Raw genomic sequence first — 14,558 nt, 5'->3', positions numbered from 1 at the left:
TGCCTAGCAATCGGTAATGCATCGTCGTAGTTGGCTTATGGTCGTCTCTTGTCACCAGAACAACTAAAGGGTAGTGCATTTGTGCATGCATACATATTTCTGCCAATTTGATGTTTCACGATCAAGTGATAGTCGAATTGCTGTTACTTTGCTGCCGCTGCGCTGTCGTTGTGCTTTCACATATTGTTTTTTTAACTGTCTGGTTGCTTTCGAAATTTTACAGCAAAACGACAGCCAAAGCACTTGCTTTTTTCCGAATTGCTGTTGCTTTGCTTTCGATATCATACATGCCGAAGTCAAAGCACAGTAAAAGTAAATCAAATGAAAAAATTACAGCATTTTCAAACCCTGGAATATACCCTTCTCGAAAAATGAAAGTGGCTCTACTCTTATTGATAAAATATTTATAGTTTCCTCATATATTCCGTTTAATAGTGTTGATAGTCTCTTAGAGCTCAGCAGATCACATTGTATCATTACCTACTGACAAATTAGGTGATAACCATATTTTTATTTTAGGAGATTTTAATCTTTGCAACCTTAATTGGTTACAAAGTTACTGCAATTCTGGTCTCACACTACTAATCTCTCAAGTATTTGTGAATATTATTTTAAATATTTTAGGCCTGAACTTGCTGCAAATTAATACCTTTAAAAACAAGCTCGATTGTTGGATCTGATCTTTGTTAGCGACCTAGTCACTTCTTCGGATAAGCATCATATTCCTTTGGTTCTTAACGTAGAATTTTATAAGTTCACCTCTGGAACTTTAGTAGATCGCGGAGTGCTATAATACTTTCAGGTCAGTGGTGTGTAATACATGCTTACTCATGCCGATTCAAAAACGCCCTATTTCAGCACATTTTCAATGTATTTTCAGCTGAGATATGGCATTTTTGAACAGAATTCTGAAATAGAGCGCTCTTCAATCAAAATTCTAAAGTAGGCCGTCCTTGAAAAGTTTTCTGAGGTGGGGCGTTTTCGAACTGGCTGCCGAGATGGGTCGATCTTTCACTAAGGTATCGTTATTGTTTCTGTGAAATGTGGGAAATTATAGACCTGTAAACTGGATTTTGAGCTCTTTCGATACTCACATCACCTTTAGGAATGAGCGAACTGGAATAAGTATTTGCAGGACAAAGCCGGTGTATTTCTACACAAAGCTTGACGGAAGTGTCGGTGTATGGTTCCTTCATGCAAGGCGCCAGCATCAGGCAGCGCTAGCATACAGGAAGCAGTCGAATGTCTGTTAAGCTCCTCGATTTTGGCAATTGAATTTTCCCCGGTCAGACTCATTTGGGAACCAGGCCATATTGATATTGCAGGGAGTCGCGCTGCGGAGAATTTGGCCAGCAAAGATACTGTCGAGTTGTACTCACATGGTATGGAGTGGGAGTACTTTCTCTTTGGTAAGCTTATTGGGAGTATACTTAGGTATTGATTTTCATGCGATATGGCTAAATGTCACATCGAAACGTCACTGCCCTGCAGGGAAAAAATTATCAATTGATTAAAATAACCAACTTATAGTTAGCTATTTTGCGGGATTTCGATAAATAACTAACTTTACTTAGCTATGACAAAAGCAACTTTAAGTGAGTTGTAAAGTTGTGCAGGAGTAATGCAGATGTTATCGTGAGTTTGTTTTCAATCAAGTATCATTTTAAATATCCTCTTAAAAAATACTTGCAATACTCTTTTTTACTGCACTTCGCAGATTCTTTTTCGAGTTCTGGACAAATAAAATAAAGATCGCAATTTTACATTATTATTTTGATGTTATGTCTGATGGAATTCAAATGTGGGACCACCTGCAAAAGAACATGAAAACAAATAAGCAAATATGTAATGTTAAATAAAAAAAGTAAATAAATAAAAATAAAAAATTGATTTTTTTTTTGTTAATTGATAGTTTATGTCCGAAAGCAGTTAGTTGCAAGTTAGTTGACATCTAATGCAGAGGAAACCAGTTCTAACTATTTTGCGGCCATCGCCCTTCAAAAGTAGTTAGTTACGGCCAAAGAAAATAGTTAATAAATAGTAACCACCAGTCCACTGCTAGTTAGTTAATAGTTAGCTACAAATTATTCCCATGTCTTGCAGGGTGTATACAGAACGATGAGGTGGAATAAAAACTGTGCCTTAAGCTGACAAAATTTTGTGAAGCTGCCAAAAATATTTACTTAAGTACAAAATAAGTTGTTCCTTACAAGAATACATAATTTTTATCTTAGACATTGACACTGTTAACAATAGATTGGCGCTTACACATATGTTAGTGTTTGGCCGAACTTCTCCTCCAATTTGTGGCGTGCGCCTTGATTTTTTCACACAAAGGGGAGGGACCTACAGTTTTACGCCGACTCCTAGTGCCATTTTTTATGAGAAGCTGTTAGAAAAAAACCGCTCTTAGAAAGAATTTTTTTTTTAAGTTGGGTTGAAGCGGGCTTGAACCCAGGACCCGCGTAATGGTAACTTCCACTGCTAACCACTACACCACAGTGGCCGCCTTTGACACTGTTATGAAGTTGTAATAACGGGCAAATATATCTCATTTCTTAATTTAGCTATTTTTCTAACTAAATTTTTGATTTAGCTTTTTTTAGCTTTATTTTTTTGTCCACTTAGCCTTTTCTCTGAAAAAGTTCTGGCAACTGGCAAAGATAAAATGTATTTCTAAGTTAAGAGTTTAATTTTCCAAAATCAACATGGATTTGTATCCGGTCGCTCCACAGTTACAAATCTGGCAGTCTTTAGTGAGTATTGCATCTCAGCATTTTCTTCAGGATGCCAAGTTGATTGCAACTACACCGACTTTTTTAAAGCCTTCGACAAAGTTTCGTACATGGCATTGATCGACAAACTCCCATACCTTTGCTTCTTTTCAACCTTTCTGCAACGGCTCAAGTCACACTTGTATCGACGGCGGTGTTTGTAACTGTGAATGCTCGCAATCAGAAACTTTTTGGTTACTTCTGGCGTTCCACAAGGTAGGATTCAAGGTGCCCTGCTTTTTATATTATTTATAAATGAAATCCGTTAAGAATTCTGCTGACATAAAAAATCAGAGTTGGATAACTTTTATTTATATTTAAATATTAACAAATGCTTTTACGTATCATTTTCAAAATCGAGAAATTTATTAAAAACGCGGTATAGTTTATCTGAGTGTAACTTGCAGTCAGTTAAAGAAATCAAGGATCTTGGTGTTATTTTTGATGGGAAATTCTCATTTAGCAGCCATACTAATTGTGTTATTTCGAAAGCATATGCCATGCTTGGCTTTGTGCGGCGGAATAGGACTGAATTTTCCGATCCATACACTTCAAAACTGCTATATACCTCTTTCGTATGCTCTCATCTGGAGTATGCAGCAATAATCTGGCGTCCTTTCCACCAGTTCCATATTGATAGGAGTGAACGCGTTCAGAAAGTTTTTCAAATTTGCCTTAAATTCACTATGCTTCTCTGATTCCATACCCTCATATAATGAGCGCTTATCGCTGCTCAATCTAAAATCGTTAGATAAAATTAGGTCAATACTGTCTTTAACTTTTATTTTTTGCATTACTCAAGAAACGTGTGACTGTCCGCAGTTTTTACGTGGAATAAATTTTAATATATGGAGGTATCTTCGTGCTTCCCTGGGTTTTTATGCTGGAAACTTCAGAATTAATTATGACCGCAACTCACCCATTGGCCAGTCAATTTGTGAATTTAAGCCGAGCTCAACTACTATCGACCTATATTTCTCTCTACCTAAGTAAATTTTTACTAATATTCTTAGTTTTATGCCCCAGGTCAAGCTTGATTGTCTGTAAGGAATTATTGTTTCGTAGACTGATTGATAAATAAATAAATAACCAAACACGGGCAAATATTTTAGATAATCTAAAAATGGAATAATTCCTAAATTTAAGTTTTTGCGAAAAACTAAGGCCTTAACCAACATTTTTTTACCGCGCTTTTATTAGCTTGGGATGTAACTATGTAATATTGTTGCGCCAATAAGATGCAGCAATTTCCATTCTCAAGTTACATACCTGATGACAGTACGAATGGGAATTGCTTTACATTTCCATTTGTACTCTCATCAGGTTACTTTAAGAATTTCCATACTTAAAATAAACTGATGACAGTACGAATGGAAATTATAAAAACGAGGTTTTAGTTTTTTAAACTATATTTATTATTATTTTACAGGAGAAGCAAAAGCATTATAAAAAGAGTATCAAAAACAGGTAGGGGGTTTTAAAAAGTGGTACTAACACTTTAAAAATTTGTACTGAAGGTGTATTTTTATACATCCTACCAAAATCTCTGAAAAACGCAGCTTCGAAAAAAGTGTTGGTAATAAATATATTATATATTGTACTATGTTTATGTTTATTTTTTTTAAATTCATAGAAATATTTCCGGACCAATCATAGATTGGCTTTTTGTTGATTTTTTGAAATGAATTAGTTTACTAAAAGGCTTACACGGATTTTATTTTTGGCAAAGTAGGATTTTCCTTTAATTTTTCGAAAAGTGAAACGCATGTTGTGTCCTCCTGTAGCAAAGACGTGTTCATAAAAAGTGCGCCATAAAAATAATTTTGTCCTCCCTTGACTGTTTTAAAAGTTGCGAAGCCTACCAAAAACATCAACAAATTTAAAAGTTTTTCATAGTTTACCTATACTCTTGCTAAATTTTTGACTTCTAAAATGTTTTCTTTGGAAATCCACATTTAAGTATAATACAACAAAAATTGATTAGTCCTAGTGGTAAAACACCTAACCTGTACTCCGCACCTTAAAAAGTTCGCAAAATTTTCTTTATTTTGTTACACCGTGTTATGTTTAGTGTTTTTAGGGGCTTGGATAACAACCAATAGAATATACCCGCAAAGAAAAATAAACTTGGTATTTTAAGTATGTACGTACTTATGTATACTAGTTTACTAAAATTTTCTTGAGTATTTTACGTCACGAACATCATGTAGGGACAAATTTGTGTAAGCTTAAATTCAGCTTAAAAAATAACTCAATGGTTTCGCTTTTCCATTCCTGCTTATAACAGCTTTTTGACCTAAAAAATAGATATATTTAGACAACTGTAATGTTAGCTAGCAAAGAATATGTAACACCTTCACTGTCCGAAGTGTTGGCAATACCCATCACTTCCAAAGATTTCATGAGAAAGCCAAGGTTAGAACGATCATCAAGATATTTGTTGTCAATTCTTAGAGTCCTACGTTCACGATTTTTGGTTTGCGTATGCCAAACAAGAATTTCTGTACAATTGCGAGCTCTAGGCTCAATTATAGTCAGTTCTAATCTAATGCTTCGTAAAAAGAGGTCTTCTTCATATCCCGCTTTATAAGGCATGCTGGCATTTGGATGTTCAGCCATGTACGCTAAATTTGTTGCGAAACCGGCCATATCTACTGGCCACCGCCTTTCCGCTACCCAAGAATCGAGAAATCCAACAACTTTACCCTGTGTGAACATAACGTTAAATTAATATAGATATCATAACAAGAATATTATTAAAAACTTACTCCCCGAACAACTGGCCCACTAACGGAATACTCTTCAATTAATCCCACTGGAAACATAGAGACGCGTTGCGTATCTCTTATTTCAGAAAAAAGTTTTAAGTCGTATGTATTGTCATCATCACCGAAGTACAGAACACCGTTTGTAATATTCCTTTGTCGTAACCATCGTATTGCTGCACGACGATTTGCCACACCACGAGGCAATGGCTTTTTCTTTCGATAGAATTCTGGCATTGGGCTGGCCAAGTGCGTAAAGGGCAAACCTAGAATTGAAAATGCATAGCTATCTAATAATAAATCTTTAACGAAATTATATTAATTAAAAAAATTAGTATGAAATGGTTCTGTGATGAAATTTTGGCATTTTCGGTATCATACACTGCAGCATCCCTTCTTAATTTGATCTTGTCTTTTCACACAATAACTATCATAACTACGGTGACCATATTTATGAAAGCCGAATACGGGACAAAAAATAAATTTGAAACTTTTTTCCACACTGTTTTCCCTGAAACAATATCCTTATAACATCAAAATTTTGTAGGATAATTTTCTCGAGATTTTTACCCGTAAAATTTGTTAAAAATTTTCGTTAAATTTTAGTATAATAAAGTGCAATTTTAAGTCGGTAAGGCTTACCACTAATTTTTGGCAACTTTTTTTTGTTGACGGTGTTACGCATTTTTTCATTTAAAGTATGTATGTTCGATCTTTTTTTTTTTGAAAGAGAAACAAATGAGCAGCACTTTTCACTCGCACTTTATTATACTCAACTTTAATGAGTTACAAAACTGCAAATCAAATTTTTTTCTAAAGATTCTAATTAAAAAGTTTGAAACTTTGGGGAAACATTGCAGAATTAATTTTTATAGTTTTTGCACAAAGTTGAAAATTGTGTATTAAAAGAGCGGTACTTTAATAAAATAAATAATAAACATTAAATAAACTAAGGAAAAAAAGACAAAACTTACTAAAATGTCGAGTCCTAATTTCTATTTTGGCCACTGTATGTATTCCTCGATTCGAATCATAGGTATTCAGATTAGAAGATTATAACTGTTTATAAAGAAAATTACGATTATATACCAACATCACTTAAAACTCGTTCATAGGCATGCCATTTTAATGAGAAGTTAAGGCGTCAGAGCACCGAATACGGGACAAATAGAGGACATTAAAAGAAATACAGAACATTTGGCGTCCCGTATAATATAAATTAATTAACAGGACAATGGGCCAAAAATAGGACTGTCCCGTATAATACAGGACGGATGGTCACCGTAATCATAACTATCCGACATCAACATATTGACAAGTCTTGGGCATGTATTAATTTATTATTATTTAATTTTAATAAATTTTTATTAAATACAAGTAGACGCGAAATATTTTGGTGCAACATTTTTACCAGCAATGCAGTTCACGATTTTCAGTGACACATTTATCTAGGGCTTTCGATTTCTGCTATCACATTCTCGAGCATTTCGATACCCGGGAAATCGAGTAATCGAGTTCTCGACACAATCTCGGGTATCGCCATTCTCACGAGCAATTTCGAGTAGTTATCGAGACATATGTACGTACATATGTACATATTGTAATATTATACCTTGTACAGTATATTTTGCTTTGCAGACTTTGTGCTTAAGTGCACATTTAAGATACCTACCCCAAAATGCGCATCAGCGGCATTATTTTTAACATTTATAAGGAAACTGCTCCGATACTTGCATTCAACATACCTGCACATTAGCGATACCTGCCTTAAAAATTTGCAACTATTATCAATTATCAAAGAAAGTATTACGTTTACCTGCACTGGCTCTACACTTACCCTAATTTTACAAGCTATTATTTATTTTGCTCATCTCGCAGAACAACGAAAACGGCAATTATTTTATGTAGTTATATAGATAATTAGATACCATTCGGAAAAAATTTCTCTTGCAGTAATTTCTACGTGGTAAGTGCTCCTCCATTATTTGGTTTCATAGGGATTCGGATACCTTCCTCATTGAAGTAGTAAAGAAAATTCGCTTAAGTGCTTTTTTCGGTTAAGCGCACAAGTTTTTCGTGCAAAGAAGGATGGGCAGCTAAGCAAAATATACTGTATATACATTTACTTGTCGGGTTATCTTGTATGCATGAGTACCACAGATTGCCGTAATTTTCGGAACTAAATATTTTTATCAGAGCATGTTATGATATTCAAAACTGATCATTTTCTTTTTGTAAACTTCTGTGTAAGTATAGTTGTATTGTGTATATGTTTGTTTTTTACTTGTTATATCTGAATGATCTGTATATGTTTACTTGTTTTTGGTTATATATATTTTTATATAAAAGTTTTGGAAATTGAAATGAAGGCAGAATGAAAATAACGTTTGAGGCGGTCAGTTCATTCGAAAAACTAATAATTTCTTTAAAAACGGCGTCCTTACAAGCTCAGAAGTGGGATAGGAACGCTCATAAAAATTCGATTTTTTTTTCTTCTCAATTACTTTATAAAAGGACGTTTAACGAAAGAACTTAATATATGAAAAGCGAAAGGCAATGGAGTGTGCAAAAAGGACAGTAAGGAAAATAAAAGGATAGCAAGGACAATAAAAAGGGCTGAAATAATCAACAAAAGGCGAATTTATAAGAAATAATATACAACAATTGGAACAGCAATCTACAAGGAATAGACTCATTCTGCGAGTCTGCGAGAAACTAAATATCTACAATCAATATTACGTGTATATACAATTTAAAAGGAGTGAAGCAGTTTAAAACAAGGATAAGTACAAGCAAAATAGTAGATAAGAGCGAATTTAAACAACTATTTTAAGTAAGTTAAGTAGTGGCGATGGAAGAGCCTATTTTTGCAAAAGACTACTCGTTGTCGCAGCTGCGCGAGTGGTTAAAAACGTTAGGTTTACCTACTCCAGGTTGTAAAACAACACTTGCGTTAAGGATCAGCGAAGTGCCAATAAGTAAGCGTGGCAGTTGTCTGATTGTTCCTGTTGGGTTGGATGAAATGAACGAAAATTCAGCAGACGAGGTGAGAGTGTTGCGAGAGGACGAAAGTGTTTTTGCACGTGAAGTATGCGAAGATGATAGCGCCGCTGCTGTTGTTGATGTTACATGTATACAACGGGAGGCGGAGTTATTGAAGCGTGAGAAAGAATTGCTAGAGAGGGAAAATAAGTTTTTGCGTAGGAAGGCAAATTTTAACACAAATGCGCGTGCGACTTTACCGTGTCAGAGGAACGATAACACGGTATGCAATTCAGTTGAAACTCTCAAAACTTTAGTACCAGAATATAGTGGTGATGACAATATAAATACATGGGTGACTCAAATAGAAAACGTAAGGTTTCTGTATACAGTTGACGAAAGCACAATGCGTTTGTTACTGCTGGGTAAACTTAAGGGTAGAGCGCAACAGTGGCTGTACTCAAAGCCGAATTACGCCGTTGAAAGCTTTGTACAGTTGGTAACTAAGATGAAAGAGGTGTTTGGAAGAAGAGAGAGCAAGCTTGTGCTGCGTATAAAATTTGAGATGCGGAAGTGGCAGCAAAGTGAAGGTTTTAATGAATATTACAACGATAAGGTGATGTTGGCAAATCCATTGGCGTTGGAACAGGAAAAGTTAGTGGGGTATATAATAGATGGTATTACTGATGAGCAGTTACGTATGCAGGGGTATTTACACTGCTATACCAGCAGGGCACAGCTTTTGCAAGCGTACTCTAAAGTGGGACAGAAGATGTCAACAGTTAAGTCAACAACTACATTAGCAGCAAAGTCTAATAGCGTGAGATGTTTCAACTGTAACTCTTTGGGTCACTATGCGTCGAGGTGCCGCAAACCCACTAGGTAAAAGGGAGCATGTATTTCTTGTGTTAGTATGGCACATCGGGTAATCAATTGTCCAGAACGTAAGAAAGCGGTCAATTACGTAGAGGAAAATGAATTTGTAAGATCTTTTTCGTTTGTTGTAAGCCATGATAGTAATTTGTGTTTTTCCTTAGACTGCTTGATAGACTCCGGAAGTCCTATCAGTTTAATACAAAAGTCCAATGTACCTGGCAGATGGAATTTTAATTTGTTTACTTGTGTGAATTCAGAATATTTTGGTTTGAATAACACAAAAGTCCATACGTATGGAAAATTTTTGTGTTATGTTTTGTTGAATGGAAAAGAATTTTCGGTAAATTTTGTGGTTGTAGCTGATGGGACAATGGGCTATTATGCTGTCTTAGGAAGATATTTTTTAAAAACTTGTGGGTATAGATTATTAAGAAAAGATTATTAATGATAAGATGCTAAAATTAAAAGATGAAAGCGAATGTCAGATAGAGACGAACAAAGATGAAAATGAAAGAGAAAGCAAAGTTTGTGAACTTAGTGAAAAAGATCGAAAAATTAAAGTAAATCAAAATGAAAGTTACAGTAGTCAGTTTTTAACAAAAAAGGTAGTTATGAATGAAAGAAATTTTAATGGAAGTGTTGTTGTAGACGAAGATAATTTGGATGGTGAAAATTTGTTGGCTGAAATATTGTTACCTGTTGTGTTAAGCGAAGAAAATGATGTAAACCTTAAGGTTGGGAATAATGTTACTTTTTCGGGTCAAGTGAAAATTAATAATTTGTTTAGAAAACTTTATCTTGGATTGTCACGTCCTCAAGAGCCAAGGGTTAAATGTCAGATGAAGTTAATACTGAATAATGCTAAACCATTTAACTGTCCGCCTAGACGATTATCATATGGCGAAAAACATGAATTACAAAAATTGTTAGACGAATATTTAGAAAAAACGGTTATTAGACCTAGTGAATCTGAATTTGTTTCGCCGATAGTGTTGGTTAGAAAAAAACTGGTGATCTCAGAATGTGTGTAGATTTTAGGAATCTTAACAAGGTAACCGCTAAGGATAATTATCCGATACCGTTAATAGATGATTTGTTGGATAGGTTGGTAAATAAGAAAGTGTTCACTAAATTGGATTTAAAAAATGGGGTTTTTCATGTGTTTATGGATCCAGAGTCGATAAAATTTACCTCGTTCATAATTCCGTTAGGGCAACTTGAATTCTTGAGAATGCCGTTCGGTTTAAGGAATGCTCCGTCAACATTTGAAGGATTTGTGAATAAGGTATTTTCTGATATGGTGAGGCAGAACAAGGTTATTATATATTTAGATGATATAATGATAGCAACAAAAGGTATAGAGGAGCATCCTCAAATTTTATCGGAAGTTTTGGAAAAGTTAGTTGAAAATAATCTTGAACTTAGGTTGGATAAATGTGAATTTTTGATGAATGAAGTAAAATATTTAGGCTATACGGTTACAGAAGACGGAATTAGAGCAGATGATAAAGGGCTTGAGGCAATAAAAAATTTTCCGGTTCCGACAAAATTGCACGAAAAAAGATAAGAAGTTTCAGCGGTAGAAGTTATAGCAGCTATTTCGGAGATCACCACATCTCCTCATCAGACTTCTTTTTTCTAGACTTCAGCAGGGATCGATTACGCAGGTTCGATGTGGTGATCTCCGAAATAGCTGCTATAACTTCTACCGCTTAGGCTTTGTTGCTTTTTCAATTTTTCCTAATAAACAATCGTGGTACAAAGCCCAATAAAAATATTAAAAATAAAATATTAATTAGCCACAATAACATTGACAAATAAGAAGTTTCAGTTTGGTAAAGATTAGTTATTGTGCTTTGAAACACTTATACAGAAGTTACTTGAATCGCCTATTTTAGCTTTATATGATACGAATGACAAGACAGAGTTGCATTGTGATGCAAGTTGGGTTTGGATTTGGAGCTTTTTTAATGCAAAAGAAAAAAGATGGGAGGTTGCATCCTGTATTTTATTTTTCAAAACGAACAAATGAGGCTGAATCTAGGTATCATAGTTTTGAGCTTGAAAAGTTGGCTATAGTGTACGCGCTTAAAAGGTTTAGAGTTTATTTACAAGGTTTAAAATTTAAGATAATTACGGATTGAAATTCATTAACTTTAACTTCAAATAAGAAAGATCTGAAGCCAAGAATAGCTAGATGGACACTAGACCTTCAAAACTATGACTATACGTTAGAACATCGGTCAGGAAGTCGTATGGGGCATGTAGATGCCCTTAGTCGTTGTAACAATATATTGGTTTTGGAGACCAATACGTTTGAAGAGAGTCTTTCAAAATAAAGATAAGAAACTAATAGAATTACGTGGTTTGTTGGAAACAAGAGAACATAATTTGTACGAGACGATAAATGGTGTTTTATATAGGAAAAAAGGATAATGGTTCATTTTTATTTTACGTTCCTGAAGATATGGAAAGCCATGTTTTGTTTAAGTATCATAATGAATTGGGGCATTTGGGAATAGACAAAACGATGGATAATATTTCAAAGTTATTGGTTCCCTTTGTTGAAACAAAAAATTAAAAAACATATACAGAATTGTTTGCAGTGTATAACATTTTCGGACAAACATGATCGAGAAGGTTTTTTTACATGTTATTCCAAAGGAATGTCAACCTTTTGATGTGGTACATATAGATCATTTCGGTCCGGTTGATAATTCGAGAGCGTTAAAACATGATTTAGTAGTAGCGGATGCTTGTACCAAATTTGTAAAATTATATCCTACAAAAACGACAAACAGTAAGGAAGTTGTTCATGCGCTAAAAGAATATTTTAGAGTCTATAGTCGCCCAAAAACTATTGTGCCTGATAGGGGTAGCTGTTTTACTTCTAATGAGTTTACAAATTTTTTAAAACAAGAGAAGGTGAAACATATTAAGATAGCCACTGGATCACCACAAACAAATGGGCAAGTTGAACGAGTTAATAGAAGTTTAGGACCAATGGTTGCAAAACTTGTAAATTCAGAAAGTAGTGTCCACTGGGATAATGGCTGGTATGAATAAAACTTAGAATTTGCTACTAGATTGTAGTATCTACAATAAAGAATTTAGTACACAAAAAGTATTCATTTAGTATGAATAAAAACACTTTTTCGAACATGAGCAGGTACTATATTTGAAAATTTGACATGTAGCGTCCACTACAAACAAGTGATCGATTTCCGTATTTCATTTCTTGTCAGTTGTGTTTTTTTTTGATTGGCTTCCTAAAATTGTGGAAATAATGGAGAGAGATTCTTTTGAGGACTCTATAGTGGTATCAGTAAAAGTAAGAGACGTTCTTTTTGCAGGGCTGTAAAAAAATGTGGTGGTGCTTTGCTGCAGAAAAATTAGCAAGGCACGAATTTACGGACCAGCAAATTCTAAAGAAACTAAATAATATGAAAGCTCGTATTAATACGAAAACTGACAAAAACAAGACTGGGAATAAAAAAATCGTGCTGAATTGCGGCGAAAAACTTCTTTATGAACTGTTGGGTGCAGGGGACAACCCCACTATATCAAAACTAAAATGTAAGCTACATATATACATTACATTAGCCCAAGAGCCCGCGACTCCCAGACCTTCGTTATTTCATAAAGGCTGAAAGCTTCTCTATGTATGCCCCCAACACAGGTAATAACAAACCCAGACTATGAAATTTGAATAGTGGTGGCAGGTACCAGGTAGTAAAGGTGTATAAAATACCACCTCAAATTCGTGATAGTATGGAGGTCAGTTTTTATATATTTTGCTCGTAATAACATTAGAAACCACGTCGTTCATTGCCAGACACTTAGCATGGTTCCTACCCCCTGCCAGACACCCTTAAACTATGAAAAATTTCAGTTAAACTTTCGTCATAGTATAAAAGCTGATTTTTATATATGTCACTTGGGGAACTATCAAAAGATGTTTCCTCACTTGCCAGACGGTTTCGATAGTTCCTTCATCTTGCCAGACGCGTTAAAGGCGTAGGTGCGAGCATGAAAAAACTGATAAAAATTATACTTTGTTAGTTACTTATCGGAGACGGCGGTCCTTACAAGTTGAATTCCAATTTCTTACAAAATTTGTTAATGCCAATGGCTATTCTCTATGGCTATATTCTATAAGAAATACTAGCTGTACCCCGGTGTGCTTCTCTACACCAAATATTGAAAAATTGATGAAAAATCCTGGAATTTTTCTATATGAAGATTTATCATTTGTTTTATTTCAAAATGTTTGATTCTTTATTTTAAATCTAAGTCCAACACATTTGGATATACAACATTTTTTGTTTTTCCATCTTGGGTATGAATAAATAAACAATTTGGTATGCCAACTCTTGAACAGACCACGTATAGCTGTCCATGCGAAAAGCACGGCTGCTCCAAATTCAATCCGCATACTTGAAGAGTTTGTCCTGGTGCACTGGGAATTGCAAACGTTTGAATTCAAACGTCATGTCTGTTTTTATCAGTGGAATACGTGGTATGAGCACAATTTCACCTTTCGCTTTGCCAGTCAGTATTGTTGCTTCAACTAAATTCGCCATAAATTTTTTTACTGCCAGTCTTTTGCCATTACAGTTTTGGAGCATTTAAATTCCGTAGTAAAATAATTGATGAGCCGACCTTTAAATTCAAACAATGTGGTGGCATACCAGGCGGTTCCCTTGAATTCACTGCGTCATCTTGATTCATTGCGCTGTCAACAGATTTATATGTTGTCAATTCATCTGGCAATTTTTCTAGAATTTGATAATAGATTGAATAGACATGCACATTTTTGGTGCCAGTATTGCGCGTTCTCTCAACCAATCGTGATACAGGTAATTTTGAGCAATATTTGGAAACACGCATTCAATCAATTTTTCTTTTAATTGGAGAATTGTACAAAAATTCTTCGGCAATGGCTATACTCAATCCCGACTCTTGCGTCCTCGTTCGCGCACTCTGGGCAACGTGAGCAACCCATGTGCGAGATGCGGTAACCAATCCGAGTGGAGCCTTGGGTCACGGCAGAAAGAGAGGGAGCTTCGGTGGGGCCACTCTGACTTATTCGGTTTAAGGGCTCACTGAAGTCTGCAGCGTCTGTTCACCAGTAGGTGCGGCTGCAAGCGGGTGTCTGCTT

The 14,558-nt window shown here is 35.1% G+C and overlaps 1 protein-coding gene across 4 annotated transcripts in view; it reads right to left on the bottom strand.

The window, feature by feature from the left end:
• Positions 1–926: 926 nt before the first annotated feature.
• Positions 927–14,558, bottom strand: part of GlcAT-S (Glucuronyltransferase S) — a 124,567-nt gene continuing 110,935 nt past the window's right edge. Inside the window, exons 3-8 of one of the 4 annotated variants that reach the window (XR_001846992.1) lie at positions 5,543–5,805; positions 5,129–5,480; positions 4,926–5,070; positions 1,566–1,811; positions 1,095–1,485; positions 927–1,034 (exon numbers count right to left, since the gene is read on the bottom strand). Coding sequence is in view for 1 of the 4 variants with exons in the window: in XM_017611799.1 (XP_017467288.1) it covers positions 5,009–5,070; positions 5,129–5,480; positions 5,543–5,805 (677 nt within the window). In the remaining 3 variants the exon portion in view is untranslated. Of the gene's footprint in view, positions 1,035–1,094; positions 1,812–4,794; positions 5,071–5,128; positions 5,481–5,542; positions 5,806–14,558 lie in introns of those variants that run through there. The other 3 variants (XR_001846993.1, XR_001846991.1, XM_017611799.1) reach the window with 3 other exon arrangements.

Source organism: Rhagoletis zephyria, unplaced genomic scaffold, assembly GCF_001687245.7.
Source record: "Rhagoletis zephyria isolate East Lansing unplaced genomic scaffold, Rhagoletis_zephyria_1.1 Rzeph_scaffold_00458, whole genome shotgun sequence".
In the NCBI taxonomy this organism is placed as follows: domain Eukaryota; kingdom Metazoa; phylum Arthropoda; class Insecta; order Diptera; family Tephritidae; genus Rhagoletis; species Rhagoletis zephyria.
The sequence above is the reverse complement of the archived record's forward strand: the minus strand, read 5'-3'. Positions and strand labels throughout refer to the sequence as shown.